Source organism: Amblyomma maculatum, chromosome 9 (genome assembly GCF_055883805.1).
Source record: "Amblyomma maculatum isolate TAMU_Amacu chromosome 9, ASM5588380v1, whole genome shotgun sequence".
NCBI lineage: Eukaryota > Metazoa > Arthropoda > Arachnida > Ixodida > Ixodidae > Amblyomma > Amblyomma maculatum.
Window position 1 is genome coordinate 2,181,523 of NC_139352.1, and position 18,033 is coordinate 2,199,555.

General features: G+C 42.6%; 1 protein-coding gene across 3 annotated transcripts in view; it reads right to left on the reverse strand.

The window, feature by feature from the left end:
* Positions 1-5,752: 5,752 nt before the first annotated feature.
* Positions 5,753-18,033, reverse strand: part of LOC146178099 (calcium-activated chloride channel regulator 4A-like) — a 35,581-nt gene continuing 23,300 nt past the window's right edge. For 2 of the 3 annotated variants that reach the window (XM_084577933.1, XM_084577932.1), the window contains 5 exons: positions 13,403-13,615; positions 9,460-9,730; positions 8,613-8,789; positions 7,329-7,616; positions 5,753-6,492 (listed from right to left, as the gene is read on the reverse strand). In XM_084577933.1, coding sequence (XP_084434059.1) covers positions 6,065-6,492; positions 7,329-7,616; positions 8,613-8,789; positions 9,460-9,730; positions 13,403-13,615 — 1,377 coding nt within the window. In that variant the 3' untranslated portion in view covers positions 5,753-6,064. Of the gene's footprint in view, positions 6,493-7,328; positions 7,640-8,612; positions 8,790-9,459; positions 9,731-13,402; positions 13,616-18,033 lie in introns of those variants that run through there. The other variant, XM_084577934.1, reaches the window with a different exon arrangement.

The following is an 18,033-nucleotide window of genomic DNA, read 5'->3' on the forward strand; positions in this document are numbered from 1 at the left end:
TCGACAACTCCTTTTGGAGCCATAATGTCGGACTTAATTTTAACTTAATTTGCTCTCTCTCGGTTGCTCTAAAATCTAGTGCTTGTTTTTGATTAACCTCTTTCTTTTTTATTTCTATTTCAGTACTAAGCTGGTGGTTCTGTGCACTTCATTAAAAAAAACTGTCATTGGATATGCCCAAAATATATTATTTTACATACAGCAGCATCTTTGAATTTCTGCCTTCATTGGGGTTGCGTTGGATCCTTTTCTTCGTGGCAGTAAATGAAAGGCTTCAACAGAGGAAACACGCAACCCAAGCCCGAAAGGCTGCAATTTGCAGTTAGTGCGTTTTTGCGAAAACCCAAACCAAGCGTAAAAGAAGCCTAGACCAAAATGTTTGCTTTTAGTATTGAACCAATAGGCCGTATTGATACTCTTCGCCTAGACCGTTGTTCCTTGTGCTGTGGTATTTGTTGCTTTTCAGCCCCGGCAGTGATAATGGCATGCAAGCTGTTTCTCCTAACCTTTCCCGCAAATTTTAAAGATAGGATCTTTGAACTAGCGGACCACTTTCTTGTGCACATCATTGCAAATCAGCGTTGCTGTTGCGTTGCGTAATGCAGCTGGCATCTTCAATAGGTAATACCAAATATTTACGTTTTTAACTCTCAATGTTTTGTTAAGTATTTACCTAAATGTGTTGGGACGCTAGCACAGGCCAGGAATGAGTAACCGCGAGCCGTGAATCCCAAACCTAGACTGATCTTTGTCTTCTGGCCGCTAGGCGCGTCTGTGCTGCGCCGTTTAATCGCGCGGCACGCGTATCGACCGGCGCAGCGCGCGCATGTAGGTCGCTACAAATGTTTATAGCAAGCCGCAAATAATATTCATCTACGATTTTCAGGGCTTCAAAGCTACCATTCTCATTGCAGGTAAGTTTTGGAGCCGCGTTGGGATGAAACTGCCGGAGTCAGCATCAACCACGCTAACTAACGTCACTCAACGTCGCACCCCCAAAGCGCTCACACCCGGGTACTGCGAAAAGAGGCCATGGATATCATTTTTTGCCATCTCCGTCCCTTAACACAAAGTTGCGCACTTTGTGCTCCTATAATTTATAGGTAATGTGAACGTAACCATCGCGGTTTGAGCCTGCGTAAATATTACAAATTATAACGCTTTCTTCCGTACGTAGCCTACATGTTTTGGAGCTGATGCAACCCTTACAAAGGTATATAGATTTTAAAAAAGGATAGGTTACTTGCTCCATGATTTGTAACGCTGCAATGTCACGCGACTACAGCCGTGGCTAGCATCCGGCCGCTTAGTGCTGCTATCGCTTCAGTCCACTCGAAATTTCGCTCGCTGCAGCGAAACACGGCGTTTTTCACATATAAACCCTTACGTGCGGTTGGCTGCAAATTTCTCAAGACTGAACCCGAAAGTAATAAATACTCATTATTAACCAACAGCCGGCTGTTTGACACGCAGAATAATAATGCCCACCCCCGCTTACAAGCTATGTCGAAGAAAGTGATCTTCTAATTCAAATACGCCATTTTTTTTCAATTGCTAGAAGCCTGTATATTGACTACATATACCCTAGAGTTCGAAATACATGTTTCTTCTTTTCTAATTGATCAGGTCAAAGTGGTCGCAGAACTAAACGCCAATTTTTGTGATCATAGTAAATTGATGATTTGTCTGTATCACTGTGCTGGGCTAAAACATTTAAAGAATGACTTAACAGGATTAGTATAAAAGCAAAATAGGACCCCTAACCCTTCTGGGCGTAGTTTCGCTTGGCTTAGCAATGATTTGCTATGTCCTTCAGCTTGCTATAGTAAAGATTTATACCGTTCTCGCTAAACGATTTCCTTCACTGATTCTGCATGTTTCCCCAGTACCTACTTTTTTTTTTAAACTCTCATTTCCTTTTACTTCGAGACGCTTGTCACTTGCCAGAGGAAAACGTCGAGAGAGGATGCGGGAAAAAGCTAGAAAACGGAGTGTTTTCCAAGTCCTCCTCCCGTTTAGCCCTTCTTCGCTGCTGTTCAATTTGTCCACCCCGACGTACACTGCGTTTTCCACGAAGCAGACTAGAAAAGAACTGAACAACTTAGTGTCTGGAGAATTACTGTATTACATGTTGCGCACCACAGAAAGCCAGTGTTCTTTTGTTTTTAACTCGGACCTATAGTAACGTAAGCAAATGAGAAAATAGTGAGCTGCACTGAGAACTGTGACAGATCGATGGAGTTCCCTGCCGGCGGCACCCGCGGCACCCACACAGGCGACGTTCTTGTCGGCGCGGAGAGCCATAGAGCCATGTGGCAAGAACCTGTTTCCCGTGGAATCAATGACCCCTGTCAGGAATTGATTGAAATTATGAGGCATGCAACATCTCAACTAGCTTCACTAGATTCCAGGGTAATGAAACTAACTTTATAGGATAGAACATATCCTTCATCCAATTTTGTTTTAGGTGGCAACCTTTGAAATCCACTGCCCTTTAATATAGCCCCTGACATTTTCCCGTGTGTCGTTAGGTGATCCCTCGAACAAATTTTAATCATGTGGGAGAGCATCACCATCACAACCGGCTGATGGGAGGGGGGGGGGGGGGGGGACGCTATCTGCAATACATCGCAGACAGGGAACACCGCGAAACTTTTCCAAGGAGTTGACGATCATTGGAGGAGGCAAAATAAGAGCTGCAAGAGCTATTCTTTCCTTGATTTTTTTTTTTTTTTAGTGAGGACTCGGTAGCTTCTGCAGAGATGCGAACTAGGCCGTCTGTGATCGTGTTTTTCTTTTAGAAAATTCAATAAATAGAAATGGTCTGAGTGGAGCTCTATTAGTAGGGCCCTCCGTTCCAGCACGTTGAAACAAAGAACTCTCAGCAGCGAGATATCGGGAGGATAAGGTTGTCGTGTCTCAATACAAAAACCTTTTGAGTAAAACAGAAAACAAGAAGCAAGCTTGTTCTCTTTTTATCGACACACGTCTGTGATAAGGCGAACACGTCTACACGAAGTGTTCAGAGACGGCAGTAACATTCCAGTAAGGGGTCAGTGATATCTTCGTAGTGCGAAGTGCTCGGAGATGCTCCTCAATTTTTTTTTTAATATTAGACCTACAATCCTGACACTTGGATCATTGATAGTGTTTTTTATGTTGATTCCAAATATGGTCTTAGTTTTTATATATCTTAAATAGTTTTTGTGTAATATGGGTCTCTAAGTAAAATATAGGGCTTTTTGTGCACACTTTTTAGGGAGTAAAATCACATTTAAAGCAGCCTGCTGTAGCTCATATTGCTGCTTAGGTAAAGTAGTGAGAGCACAGCTAGTTGAAATTTATGCACAATATCCTTTATACCAAAACATATTCAAGAACACTAAAAGTGTATATTCTAGGTGTTGTTAGTCAAAGGTCTGAAATTTTGCAACAAAATGTAGAAGAGCTAGCGATAACTCAGATATATATCCTCATTTCCCACGCTTTGAAGCAGCTGTGTACAAAATTTTATTTAAATCCGACAATTATAAGTACTTGAAAGTTTGTGCACAAAATGGCAAAAATATTGAAAACTGCAAATGAAGAAAAATGCATCTGAAAGTTTGAAACGCCTGTATTCTTAAAGAACACGATACAAGCACATGAAATGTCTTTACTAAATACAAAAATGTGTCTGAAATACAGCCATGTTGTTAGAATTCTCCTGCCCCTACACTGGCCCCTCCCGGTCTTCCCGAATGGAGTCCGTCAGACATGCCCTCTTCACCATGTTGCGGCGGTGCGCTCGAGCTTCGGCTGTTTGGCGGTCACGTTTTCAGCAGCAGCTCTCATGGCTGCAGCATGAACTTTTTTCCCTGATCGCTACAATGATTTTATGATGCAACGGCGTCGGCAAGCCGAGAATGCCACAAAACCAAGTTCATGCCAGATACCTATCGCGCGCGCAGCTAGGACCACCTTGATTCTCACAGCGAAGCTGTCGCGAGAGCTGCCACTCCGATGGCTGAGGTTCTCGCTGGCCCCATCCGCAAGTCCACCAGACACAACACGGCATGACATGTACGTAGAGGAAAGTAGCGATGCAGGGCACTCGCTATTTTCGCAACGGAGCTCAAGAAATACCGAAAGGCCCTTCCGTTTTTCGGGCGGCTCGCATACCGCAAGGGCGCACGTTGGGCAAGCAGCCCCGCTTGACAGTAACATAAGCGCAATGATGTCACATATCGCTACACTTATGGGATGGCGACAGCTCCCTGCTGTGTCATTTTCAAAAAGTCGAATCTTGACCTCCGAGGCGCTTACAAATTTCACCGAGGCTTCAATTTCGCCCAAGTGGCCATTGCCCTGGTTAGGGCTAGCTGGCGTCGGGTGACTGCCTTCAGCTGTCGTTTTCCGTCGAGGCTTGCGACGACATCCCCGGTACGTTTTCTTCGTTTGAACTTTCCGGGCTCGAAAATCGCGCTGCTTCGGTTCATCGTTCATTTTTAACAAATTAAAGAAACAGGCTGGAGAGATCGATATGTACGGCGCACAATACGAGCCGAACTCTGTCGCCATTTTAATTGTAGCATTCTCGTGATTATGCCTTTAAGGCAAGAAACAGACAAGCGCTCTATTACTTTCATAGCTAATATTCTGTAAGAGCGTGCAACTGAATTCAGGCCACCTAATGTTGTTGTTGTTGTTGTTGTTTTTGTGTTGTTTCACGGTCTACTGCGTTAAGCTTGCTGGCATTATTCAACTGAAAATGCTTTATTGAGAAATGTTCAGGCTTAGTAGTCCCTTCCTGCGTTCAAATCTGAAGGCTGAAAATAGGCGAAAGATTTTTTTATTTTTTATTTTTTGCTAAACTTCACCTGGTGTTTGTATACAATGTGGACTGCTGAAGACACGTCAGAATACGCACAAAAATGTAATACTTCTTTGCAGCTCTCATTCAGTTTCCTAATGTGTTGAATTACTTTGTCAAATCTTCAAAACATAAGGCCAGCAAAAACGTAGACTAATGCGGTCGGTTCAAGACAAAGCAAACTCGAATTGCAGCTTAGAAAGCTGGAACGAGAACACATTGTGAAAGTTTTGTTTCATTAAAGTGTGTAGTTGAGGTTAAAACGCTCAACCGCTGTCTTGTGACGTCATAGTTGACGCCTCTCCTTGAGAAGTCAAAACAAAGACTTTCATAAAAACAACTCCAACAAACGTGCATAGTGTAATAAAAGCAAACAACTTTTCTTTTATTAGCGTTGATTCTGCCACCTATTCAAAGTGAAATAAAAATATAACTAAAATAATTGCCAGTGTTCTTTATGCAATCATATTGTTCAAAAATACATCGAAAACGCATGTTGTATAGTACAAAAATGAAACAAATAAAACAGAAGGCATAATAAAATCAAGCGCACATCCACGCACGCAGAGGGGTGCAGAGGGAAATGGAATCGAGTTCTGGGTAAGAAATCTACTGAAGCAGAACATTTAAGAGTGTTGATTCGCTCAGCATTGATGGCTAGCAAGAAATGCAAAATGAAAGCGAGGAAAGAGTATCTGAGGTTACATCGTTGCTTTCGGAATTCCCTGTCGTTTATCTCTACTTGTTGGGACTCGTATTTACGAAACTTGTAATGCTCTAACATATACAGTTCACTACGAATATATGTAAATATTAGAAACACTAAATGTAAAGATTCTCGCGTCATTGTATTCCTGCGCACAGTAAGAAGTTTTCCATTGGAGGCCTACTTCAGACAAGGTCCCTCCACTTTTTTTTTTTTTTCATCGCTTAAAGTCATATCAGGAAAGACGATTTGGCCTTTTCTACTGCCATTAATTTGAAGGCCAATTCAAGAGGGATTTCCCGAGCAATATTTCTAGAGGCCAACATCAGCCTACATGAAAACATTCACGCCTCATGATGCTAGAAATTCCACTTATTGAGTAATAATGAAATCTGTTCTATGCTGAGAGACTTGAAAAGACTGACTCATTGAGTAATGTTGTGGTCGTTATATAAACGGTGAATAAACAACTGCGCTGCTATTTCAATCAAACTTACATTTAGGTGCTAACTTGACTCATCGCTTGCACGCCGAGATTTTCTAACAAACGATAGTACGACAATTGCGATAATAATGACAATAAACAAAGCTACTGCGGCAACCACTGTCCACATCCAGAGCGATAAGACAGCTCTCCTCAACTGAGGCCAGGGAGTTAAGGTGTGAAGCACCAACACGATGTTAGACACATCTGAGAGGAGACCGTAACTGTTGGCGACCCGAGCAGCCAGGTATGCAGTCGAGTCAAAGGAAATGCTCTCCTGTGGATATACCAGGTAGGTTGGCACAGACAGGGTCAAGGTATGCTTCGAACCTGACGCAAGAGGGTTGAGGTTCCCTTCCACAACGTCAGCTTCCGTTATTTCCACTTGGTTGTCGAAGTCCGCCATGAGTCGTTTGTATTCTTTACTGGCTCGAATCACCACCCCTGAGGCTGTAAACAAATGAACGGTCGAAATTAGAAAGAGGGTTTTTTTTTATTTACGGGTAGACATCGGCTACGAGTTTTGATTTTATAGCAAGTATTTGCCAGAGGGGGGATATTCGTCTAAACTAAAATTGGGGCACTTTGCTGTTTGGTCCCGGACTAAATGTTTAGCGTCAATTCAAGCGGAACGCTTACTTTGAAGCGCGTGAGAATATACAAATTTGTAAATATCCGTACATGCGGTTATGTTTCCTGCAAGGCTTGTATTTATCGGATTTCCTGGACAGCTAAAGTTATTGTAGACGCCGGTCTGTAGATTACGCAGACAACAATTTCCTGAACACGGAACTCAAGACGCAGAAATAATCACAAAACTGCGGTATTTTGTGCCCATTTTGAAAGGACATAAATAGTTACAAAAAGAACGAGTAGTATGTAGGATGTACAATTTTTGGTAGACTCTAAATAAGTGGCTACAAGCCATCAAAATATTTAGAAACCTTAATGGTAACATAATGAAATTCATAATATTAACACCCAGAATATTGGAATCCTTTTTGTTCATTACGAAACATTCATAGCACAGTAGACTGAGGTATGAGTTTATTGATATTGCCAGCAAAATAAATTTGTGGAGTTAGCAATATAAAATCCAGCATACTGTGTATATCACAGTGCGTCACTGCAGAACTAACAAACCTGCGAGCATAGGACATGAAAATATATCAGAATTCTAGATCCACCGACAGAAGCTCGCGTTGCCTCTCCATTTGCTTATTTTAATGGGGGACGTGGAACTTTCAGCCATGATGATAAGATTAAATGATACACCAAACGCCTACCTTGCCCGTTGGTCAAGTGTGCCCCCGGCCAGGTCCAGGCGAGTTGCACCAGAAGTTTGTTGTTAGCGCTAAGGCGAGTATTGGTAATGGACAGATCCCGGATGTCCCCTGGTGGCACGTCTGTCTCAAGGATGTTCCTGGTTACTCTGAACGCCCCTCCAGTCGCCGACCTCTGAAGGAGGCCCAGTGTTTTCACAGGGAAGGACTCCGCGCTCATGGCTTCAACGCCTTTTTCGGCAAGGATGAAGTCGCTGAATGGATACTCCGCCGACGGATCAGCACCTGGCCCTATGAGGTTTCTATGTTACGCACTGCAACATCGGAAGCACACGTATTTCAAAAATACACTCTAATGTGTCTACTGTGGCGTTAGATACTCATATATTTGAAATTTACGACTGCCTCGGGAGCTTCAAAATAGAAGCGTTGGCTTCGAAGAAACAAAAAGTGGCAACAAAACTGGTGCCAACATCAAATCAACTGTACGATGAAAACGTCGCTGTGAAGAAATTGTCTGTGAAAATATAAATTTTAAAACTTCACCTTTGCTTTCATACTAAACGAGAGAAGAACTGTTATTGACAAATTTGACTATTATTTCTCCTTGTGAATAATTATGAAGAAACAAATTTAAAAACACTTTAGCAAGGCTGTTTCTTGGACTAGTTGGGGGAGTTTTCGCATGCTGGCGAAGCCTGAAGTGCAAAAAGAGTAGTGTCCTGTGTCTCTTTCACGCCCCTGTCCTTTTTGAGCTTCAAGCTTAGCCGACATCAGTACAAACACTTTGCAAACTGCACACCCACTTGGATGACATATACAATGCACTCCCTTTTCTTGAAAGCGAGAATTCAACTAATTTCAAAACATGTAAACCCTAAACTAAAAAAAACTAAGGAAAAGGAAAGGTGATTAAAGCAAACTACCATCAGCAACTTCTTGAAGAAAGCGTTTTCATGTTGATCATTTTACTTAGTCAAGAGGGTTTGCTGCTCCGGAAAAAACTAAACATGCACTCGAGCTATAACCGCAACTAATCTGAAGTAATCCATTAAGCACGATAGCAAAGTCTGGCGCTTAAGGGCGTCAGTTGTCGACGTAATTAACATGTGCAAATATAGATAAATAGCATTACTATTCTGATAATGTAGCGCCTCCTGCGCTCAAACAATTTGTTTCTTCCAAAAGAAGAGACGCATCGTTGCCACACTAGAATGATTTAAACCTTGTAAGACGCGTGCAATGTTTTGATTCTAGAAAGCTGAACAGTGCGGTTACCAAACTCACAGTCAGAGAGGCTGCGTGTCTTTCGAGTGAACGAGCTGCCAGAGCCACACGAAGCAGGGTACGAAAGGCGAGTCTCGTTTTGACTTGAGACGTGACACACGATGGCGTATCTCCCTGTCCCTGAGAACCCTGTGAAGTAGCCGCTGTACGTGCCGTCGTTTCTATGAGCATCGGGATCTGAGGAAAAGAAATGGTGACATAGCATTTATGGAAAAGCAGCAGTGGTTACGACCATAGTTGCAACTCTTGGGAGGATTGTGTGCAAGGCGACGTAGATCAGCTAAGTCAGAGATCTGAGCCTCACATTTTAGATCTCAGTTGAACTGCAAGGGTCGTTTCGAAGCCAGCCCCGGCAAAAAGTTGTGAAACTTATCTCGGCACTTGCTCACAACCTCAACATGACTGTGCAGATACAACTCGAACATTTTTGAGTTATGGTGTTTGCGTAGATCAAGTTGTGCGGAAGAGGTACCGTAAACAATATTTTTCTAAGGCAAAAAGAGACGATTGGGTTCCTCGCTTCGACCTGGAGCTACTTCGTACACCTCTGCTCGTACACTTTTGTTGCTACGGCATCAGTTACGAAACAAAAATTCCGACTCTGCTGCTGAACGTTGTTTATAAAACGTCGAGTCTGAGAACACAAAAAAAAAAATGTAAATATTGTGAAGGAGATCCATGGAAGGCTCACAATATATTAACTAATTACATGCGCAGAACAAGCACGCAACGCTATCAAATGACAAAAACTAAGAAATTAAGGTAAACGAAAGCTCAATTCGACGAAAGCGTCCTTCCTGGAAAGCATTTAAATCAAGGCGGCGCTGCAGTGCAAAGCGATTCGTACCATGACCGTCGTCACGAAGCCGCACCGTTGACTTCTGAGGCGGGTTTGGCCCGCTGACTTCGGCAACGACTTCAGCGTCCAGCACCACCTTCCTGCCCATGGTCACATCGGCGAATATTTTCGCTTTGCACGATGCGACCAGGGGCTCGTCGACTCTACACGAAAGACGAACGGGCTCGTCGCTGGCATTGCTGGCTTGTGACTTGATTTGGACGTTGATGCTTACGTCGCCAGGAGTAGAGCTTTTCACATGAAGCGTCCAGGTCCCAGCCTATAAAATCGATCAGCCGTCACTCAAGCCCTGATAAACCCAAAATTCAGTATTACATCAATAAGTCAGACTCTACCAAAACAGTCAACTATTTATTCAGGAACTTATTCAATCAATGAGCCAGCCACTGAGCTAATAATAAATTTCCTCACAGTATTAGCCGATCAAACTCTCTGCGTGATGTGAACGGTCGGAATGGCGCTTTTCGCCGTAGTAAATTCACACTACGCAGGAAAACAATCCACGCAAAAATATTTATTGCTATTGACTTGAATGCACGTCATGCTGTTTTTAGCGCAGGATCTGATGACCGCATTTTCATCTTCATCTATCCTTCCATCCGACCACATCGCAATACAGCTGGTATCTCAACGAGGGGTTATAATTAAGAGACAGGTGAAAATACCCTGCTTTAAGCCTAATTTCCCGATAGGAAGGGGAAGGGTTTCTATAACCAGAAGAAAAAAATTCGAGTAAAAAATGATTGAGTTAACTTCAACGCAATGCTAATCGCACCAAGGACCTTCAGGTTGCGAAACTGGCACGCTATCCGTTGGCTATGAAGGACTTCTACTTTATTATTGGCTTGGTATCTGCAAACAAAACAATGAAGTACCAAAACTTTATGGAGCTGAAAATCTTAGACGCATGCTGTCTAGTGCGCTGCAGTCATTATCCCTGCATACAAGGCAGCACATTAAGGACACTTAAGCAGCCTGGAGGCTTACTTTGTACATGAAAAAAGCTTAACTTACGTGCAAATACCCTCCCCTCCATTAACTATTGCCGAGCAGGGCACATAACGTTATGCTCGTGCTACGTGCGTGCTTTCACATATTATGCATGCATCCGATCAAGATATACGGCACACAGCGTGGTTCGGTGTATGACATGAAGTGAATGCCGAATGGCGTTAACAGTAGATCGGTTTTTAGTGCTCTGCAGAAAATCTCATAAAAAGACTGCGTTTAGGCACTCAATAAAAACGTTTCCCACTGTCTGTGCATTACTGTAGATGATGCATTCAACGAACCAAGGCACGAGGGGGTCGCTGCTTTCCAGCAAATGCGCCCCTGGTAGAGAGCTATATTATAACTGAATAAGACCAATCTAATAGGCAATCTAGCTGGCATTAACTCTTTTAAGAACATCGCGCTCACTGGCCAAATTATGCAGAGGAGGATGCACAGGCACCGGTAAGAACACTTCGATCTAATCATTGTTGGTTTTCTTCGTGTGCGATTGTCTTTGCGTGTCTGGTTGTGTCGCTGCGCACATAAAATGTCTACAAGAACACCTATGCGTCCTTGTTTCTGCGTTGTACACGATCCGTACATGAGGATTCTGTGTTGTACACGATATGTAATCGCTGCTAACACCCTGGTGCTTTCGAGTCGAGTAAAAGCTGGCAGCGGTTAAACCACGGTTAAACCAAGTTTGGCCAACTTTAACCTTTTTTCGCATGGCTTCGCGCGGAGTACCGCTTGATTTTGTATACTACTCGTCTGGGCCTTTTAAATGATATATGACGACAGTGTAGCTCACAGTGAAATTGTTAATGGTTATTTAGTAAACAACTGTATTCGCGATGCGTCAATAATAATCCGGTCAGGCAGTCATGCGGCCATATACCAGCGTAGCCTAGTACACCAGCATATATAACTTTTTGCTATGCAAAGCTAAGTCTTAGTTTGACCCTGAAGGTAGAGCTCAAGGTCGCTGCGACGGTCAGAATCAATTCATATCTTTTGCATTGACTAGGTCTTGCCCCCTAATAAAAAAATGCATTAAGGTTTCTTTTTTGATAGCGTTCTTCGTGTTGTTCTTTGTATACGCATGGGACGACACGCATGCATTCCAGTTGTAAATTTTCCTGGTGTAGCGCAGATCAGATCAGGCGTCGTTATTTTTTTGTTATAGTGGACAGTTTAACTGCCAGCTCGCTAATTATGTCTTTAATTCCCAGTGAAACAGATGTATGCCCTTGGCAGCGACAGATCTCATTGCGCGTAAACGAACTACGGGTTCGTATTTAGCAAGGACGTGGCATGTCTGGTCTAACTCTTCTGTAATGCTAAGTAGTGATACGTAGGTTGGTACTCGGTGAACACAGCTACAATCCGTGTTATGATCTACGAAAGACCAACTTTGTTTTACGTTTATCGTGAAAGATTTTGCTGCTGTCTTCTTGACTGACTTATCAACGCTATAGCAGTAAACATCCTCATAAATAAAAAGACTAGCGCAAACAACACAGACACAGACATAGGAGAAGACAGGACGAGCGCTAAGTCCTGTCTTCTCCTATGTCTGTGTTTGTGTTATTTGCGCTAGTATTTTTATTTATGATGACACACCAACTAGCCCAGCTTTCTGCTTTGACTGTAAAGATCCTATTCACCAGAAAATCTGGAATCGATGTTGTGAGATACAAATCACAGGCATGGCAGGCAGGGCGCATATGGCAGGTGATACAGCCTTGCACTGACTGGTCATTGGCTACTCGACGTCACAAGACCACAAGACTTGGCCGATATGTCAGGCGCTGACAACTCTGTCTTCGCATATGCGATAAGTGATTGTGACTGGAAAGTAACTTTCCAGGAGCGAGTTGGGCACGTTGCCTTTCAATCACGTTGGCAGGCTCACACGGCTTGGTTTATGCGGGGCTTATTTTTTAGTGTTGTAGGGTGGCATGCCAGTGAAGATAGACCATAACGAATAGCGATTAAATTACTTTTAATGAATGTCGCCGCCATAGCGCTCCTGCCCGCTTCTTCTTTCTCCTCCGTATCAATATCTACGACGTCGGGTGGCCTTTCACGTCATGTGCGAGATAATAGAGGAGCAAATAAAAGACTACAGATTGAGTGCAAGGTGAGTAGACGGGAACAAAGCCCCCTTATCTATTGACTCCATTCGCCCTTAAACCGCCAAAAACTGCAGCAGTTTACAGAATCTGATTGAAAGTATAATCAGCCATGCTTACTGCTTCACATATGCCCAACGCTTCTCTATTCCTTTACGCGGTCCTCATTTCTTGATGTTTTGTTTCATGATCAAAACCCACTCATCCAGCTTGCCTTTATTGTATTGAAGAAAACATTCGAGGACACTTAAGCTCCGCCTTTAAAGTAATGACGCGACAGCGAAAAGAACTCCCGTCTCCGTTGAGGCTGACAGGTGCCGCGCTTGCGTGGCGAAGGTCACTATAGAGAAGTCTTATTTGGGCAGCATTTTCAGCAGCGCTTTGCGTGCCAAAGAGTGGTCATAGAAATCATATGCTTAATATAAGGGCTGATTCATTCAAATAGAAGGCTCGAAGGGAGCTCGAGTATTTGCATGAAGTGAGAGCTGTGGACTATGACAGGGTAGTAATGTCACAACACATATACAAGAATCTGTACGAGGCAACTTAGACAACAGAGCGAGTTGTATGTCAGAGTTCCGTGTTTACCATGTTTGATCAATTGAATGCTTGCAGAACGATAGCACGAGCAGTGCGTTTCTTTAAAGAGGGGGCTTTTTGAAGCTAACAGTTACAAACAAAGCAGTTTTTTAAGCTCAGAGGAGAAAGTAGCATTGAACAAAACAAGCGTCAGCGTGTCTTCACTCAAACGTAATGTATAGGCTGTATTCGGATAGAGACGGTATCTTATAAAAATTACTTACCATCGCATGGCCAGGTATAGAGACAGATGAAATTGTGCCAGTCTTGTTTTGGTAGCATTGCTGGCAACGGTTGCATGCTGGGTCGACAAGCCATAGATCGATGCGAGCAGCCGCATCGTGCTCGGCGTACACAATCGTGTTCTTTCCGACAGTAGCGTCCAACATGAATGGTAATTCTGATGTCCTTGAGACAGTTTGTTCACTCCTGGTTACCTGAGGACACAATGTCGAATCATTGTTAAAGAAGACGCTGAACCGCAATGGTAATTAAAGCTACAGTGGAAAATAAGTTTTCCTAGCGTTGCTAATAAGCCACGCCTACTGAAAGAACAAAGAATAAGCGAACAGCGGAAAAGTAAAATAACTACAGTTAAGCTCCTGTAGAGTTTCGGCAACGGCACTTCGTCAGGTAAATCGTTGACTACATTAGGATTGCGTCTCACAAGCAACACATTTCCGGCGTGGAGTAACATCTAAATAGAAATGAAAGCTGTCAGTGAAGTAGTAAATGGGAGGAAAGTTCCAAAGCGCAAGTGAGGCTTTAACATCTCTGACTCACTAGCTCTCGGGATTAAAGATAAGGCTGCCTAATCTTGTAATCACGAATTAGTAACATGGAATGTAGCAGCGTGGCCTTCCCAATAAACTATACGGTGGCGCATTCTGTAGAGAAAAAGAGAAATTCATTTAATAAATGAAAAGTGGATAGGTCGGCCGGCGGTAGAGACCCTGGCCTGCAATGCCACACTGTTCATATCAGCAAAGCTTTACACCTGGCTAGTTGCTCGTACATCATAACTTACACTCTATCTCGTCACTTGTTTGCAGCACTGTAGAAGCTAGGAGCCCTGTTCATCCAATCACGAGGAACCGTTAAGCGTGCTCCTTCGCGCCGCGTCGTCAGCATGTCCTTTCTTCGTGGCGTATGCAGATGTGACAATACAACAGTATAAATCGATTCTACGTGTACAACATTGAAAAACATTCGTAAGCTTTAGATTAGGCGTTTGGGTAACATTACTTTGTTTTTCACATCCTCGATTGTAGTTCATTACACTCAAACGAAACCGCAGTGGCAACTGCATCACAGAGGCGCCATCTGGTTTTTCAATCGTAACCATTTTGTAACTTTCTCCTTTAGGCCTGGGAGAGGCAATGTCAGCGCCAGACATAAAAACTAAAAGTATTTTAGCGCTCATGAATATTGATGTAGGTGAAGTGAGGTTATATAATAATAATAATAATAATAATAATAATAATAATAATAATAATAATAATAATAATAATAATAATAATAATAATAATAATAATAATAATAATGAACTCCGAATGCTGCATTTATGACCATGAACACTGCCAGAACTCCAGTAACAACGAAGAGTTGACTGCGAAATGAGACGACCTGCTTCGAAGCGGGCCGCCTTGTTGAAAACAACATTTCAGCATGTCGCAAGGTTCGCGTACGCCAAACTCGAGAACTAACGCATTTAAATCACATTTACGGTAAAGTTCGTTTCAAATAGCGTTTCGCGAGTGCGCGCTTACTTAAAAGCATGTCATCCCTAATTCATTATGGCGACTTTATACTAGCACTACACCCCGCAGCGACAGAGCGTCGCATGCTAACAATATGTATGTATGTATGTATGTATGTATGTATGTATGTATGTATGTATGTATGTATGTATGTATGTATGTATGTATGTATGTATGTATGTATGTATGTATGTATGTATGTATGTATGTATGTATGTATGTATGTATGTATGTATGTATGTATGTATGTATGTATGTATGTATATATGTATGAACGTACGTACGTACGTCCGTATGTATGTATGTATGTATGTATGTATGTATGTATGTATGTATGTATGTATGTATGTATGTATGTATGTATGTATGTATGTATGTATGTATGTATGTATGTATGTATGTATGTATGTATGTATGTATGTATGTATGTATGTATGTATGTATGTATGTATGTACCGTCTTTGCCAAAAGTAACCAGGCTGTGTGTTAAGCTTCTCAATGAGTTAGCAGAGAATTCGTACCACTTTTGAAGCTGTAAATCTGTGCAAAGTAAAGACGAGCTCCTGTACTCACTTGTTAACAAGTTCTTATCATTTGGTATTCATTGTTCGCTTTAAAATGCAAGCAAGAAGCAAACCATTGCAGCCTGGTTACTTTTGGCAAAGACGGTACGTACGTACGTATGTATGTATGTATGTATGTATGTATGTATGTATGTATGTATGTATGTATGTATGTATGTATGTATGTATGTATGTATGTATGTATGTATGTATGTATGTATGTATGTATGTATGTGTGTGTATGTGTGTGTATGTATGTATGTATGTATGTATGTATGTATGTATGTATGTATGTATGTATGTATGTATGTATGTATGTATGTATGTATGTATGTATGTATGTATGTATGTATGTATGTATGTATGTATGTATGTATGTATGTATGTATGTATGTATGTATGTATGTATGTATGTATGTATGTATGTATGTATGTATGTATGTATGTATGTATGTATGTATGTATGTATGTATGTACGTACGTACGTATGTATGTATGTACGTACGTATGTACGTATGTATGTACGTATGTATGTACGTATGTATGTACGTATGTATGTACGTATGTATGTATGTATGTATGTATGTATGTATGTATGTATGTATGTATGTATGTATGTATGTATGTATGTATGTATGTATGTATGTATGTATGTATGTATGTATGTATGTATGTATGTATGTATGTATGTAATTATGTATGTACGTACCGTCTTTGCCAAAAGTAACCAGGCTGTGTGTTAAGCTTCTCAATGAGTTAGCAGAGAATTCGTACCACTTTTGAAGCTGTAAATCTGTGCAAAGTAAAGACGAGCTCCTGTACTCACTTGTTAACAAGTTCTTATCATTTGGTATTCATTGTTCGCTTTAAAATACAAGCAAGAAGCAAACCATTGCAGCCTGGTTACTTTTGGCAAAGACGGTACGTACGTACGTACGTACGTATGTATGTATGTATGTATGTATGTATGTATGTATGTATGTATGTATGTATGTATGTATGTATGTATGTATGTATGCATGCATGCATGCATGCATGCATGCATGTATGTATGTATGTATGTATGTATGTATGTATGTATGTATGTATGTATGTATGTATGTATGTATGTATGTATGCACTATGTGTACATTGTGAGCGCTGTGCGTGAACTTTCACCTCTTTCATCTGTGTATACTTATCATCATAATCGCTCGCCTCTTCGGAAAATCACGCGCTGTGTGCCAGGTTATCCTGAATGAATGAAAAAAAAGCCTTTATTTGATTGAAGGGATGGCTCTCGGCCGCTGTTTGGGTAATTAGGGAATTAGTACACCAGATACTATCCTGCACCTCAATACAACATGCCATTGCCATCTATAGCAGTGAGCTGTGGCCTGCTTCGAGTAGTGTCCTGGATAAAAAGATGTTTCTTGAAGCGCTGTGAGTTGCCCGCCCAAGGTCGAATAAGGATGAAGCAAGGGGGGTGGGGAAGTAAATGTGGACATCCTATCTGCCAAGGCAGCCGCGGCGTGTGCCGCCGCATTGCCCCCTGATTCGTCCGAGTGACCTGGGGTCCAGTGAATAGCGACAGTTCTGGTCGCGAGTTGGTGGCGTTTAAGGAGGCGCTGTATGGCCGTAGCTGTTGCGTCTTGTGAACCCGGAGTAGCGATTTCCTTGTAAGCTTCAAAGGAATCAGTAAGAATACGTATTGACCCAGTTCCGGTGCAAGGCACTCCTGACAAGGCTCTCCAAATCGCGAATTGTTCAGCATGAAGAGGGGTACCTTGAGGTAGATGGCAGGCATAAGCGCCTGAAAGGGAAGGGTTGTCATCGCATACCCAGGCCATAGATGCGAATTCGCTTGCAATCGATGCGTCGGTGTATATGTCAGTCGTATCAGGGATTCGCTCTTGTCGGTGATGGAAGCGAGGAGCTCCCGAGGAATGACAAAATCGCAGTTTATAGGTCGGCGATGGACGCGTGTGACTACTGGCATCTCCCAAGGGGGAAGTGATGCATATAGGGCTGGTGTTTTGTCGTTACGCTGTTCATCCCAGGCCAGCAGGCGACGCCCCTGGAGTGTTTTCTAGACGTATTCGATGACGCGTCTGTGACTCGGACCAGTCTCCGTAGCCTCAGTCAGCATCGCATGCAGGTGGCCACACCAGACCCACCTTTTACGAGAAGAACCCACCTCACCCGAAGTCAAGAAGTATTTTTTAATAAGCTCATCGCCCATGCGGCTTACACGTCACGTATTATGGCCCGCTGGCGTCAGTATACGGAGAAAATGATTACGTGCCCCCACTGTGCGACTCTAACCTGCGGCGGCATATCTCATTTATCATTTACTTTGGGATTGCCCTGCTTTTTCTACTGGACGCCCCGAGATCGAACCCTACCGCCTGAACTACCGTTCCCTTCTAGAAACTGATGCTAACATACAGATGATATTTGCCAAGTATGGCTCGCTTAGTGGCCTGGTTAGAGCAATGTGATTCGAGTGACGACCTAAACAATGAAGATTATGTCTACTCCCCTTTATCCCCA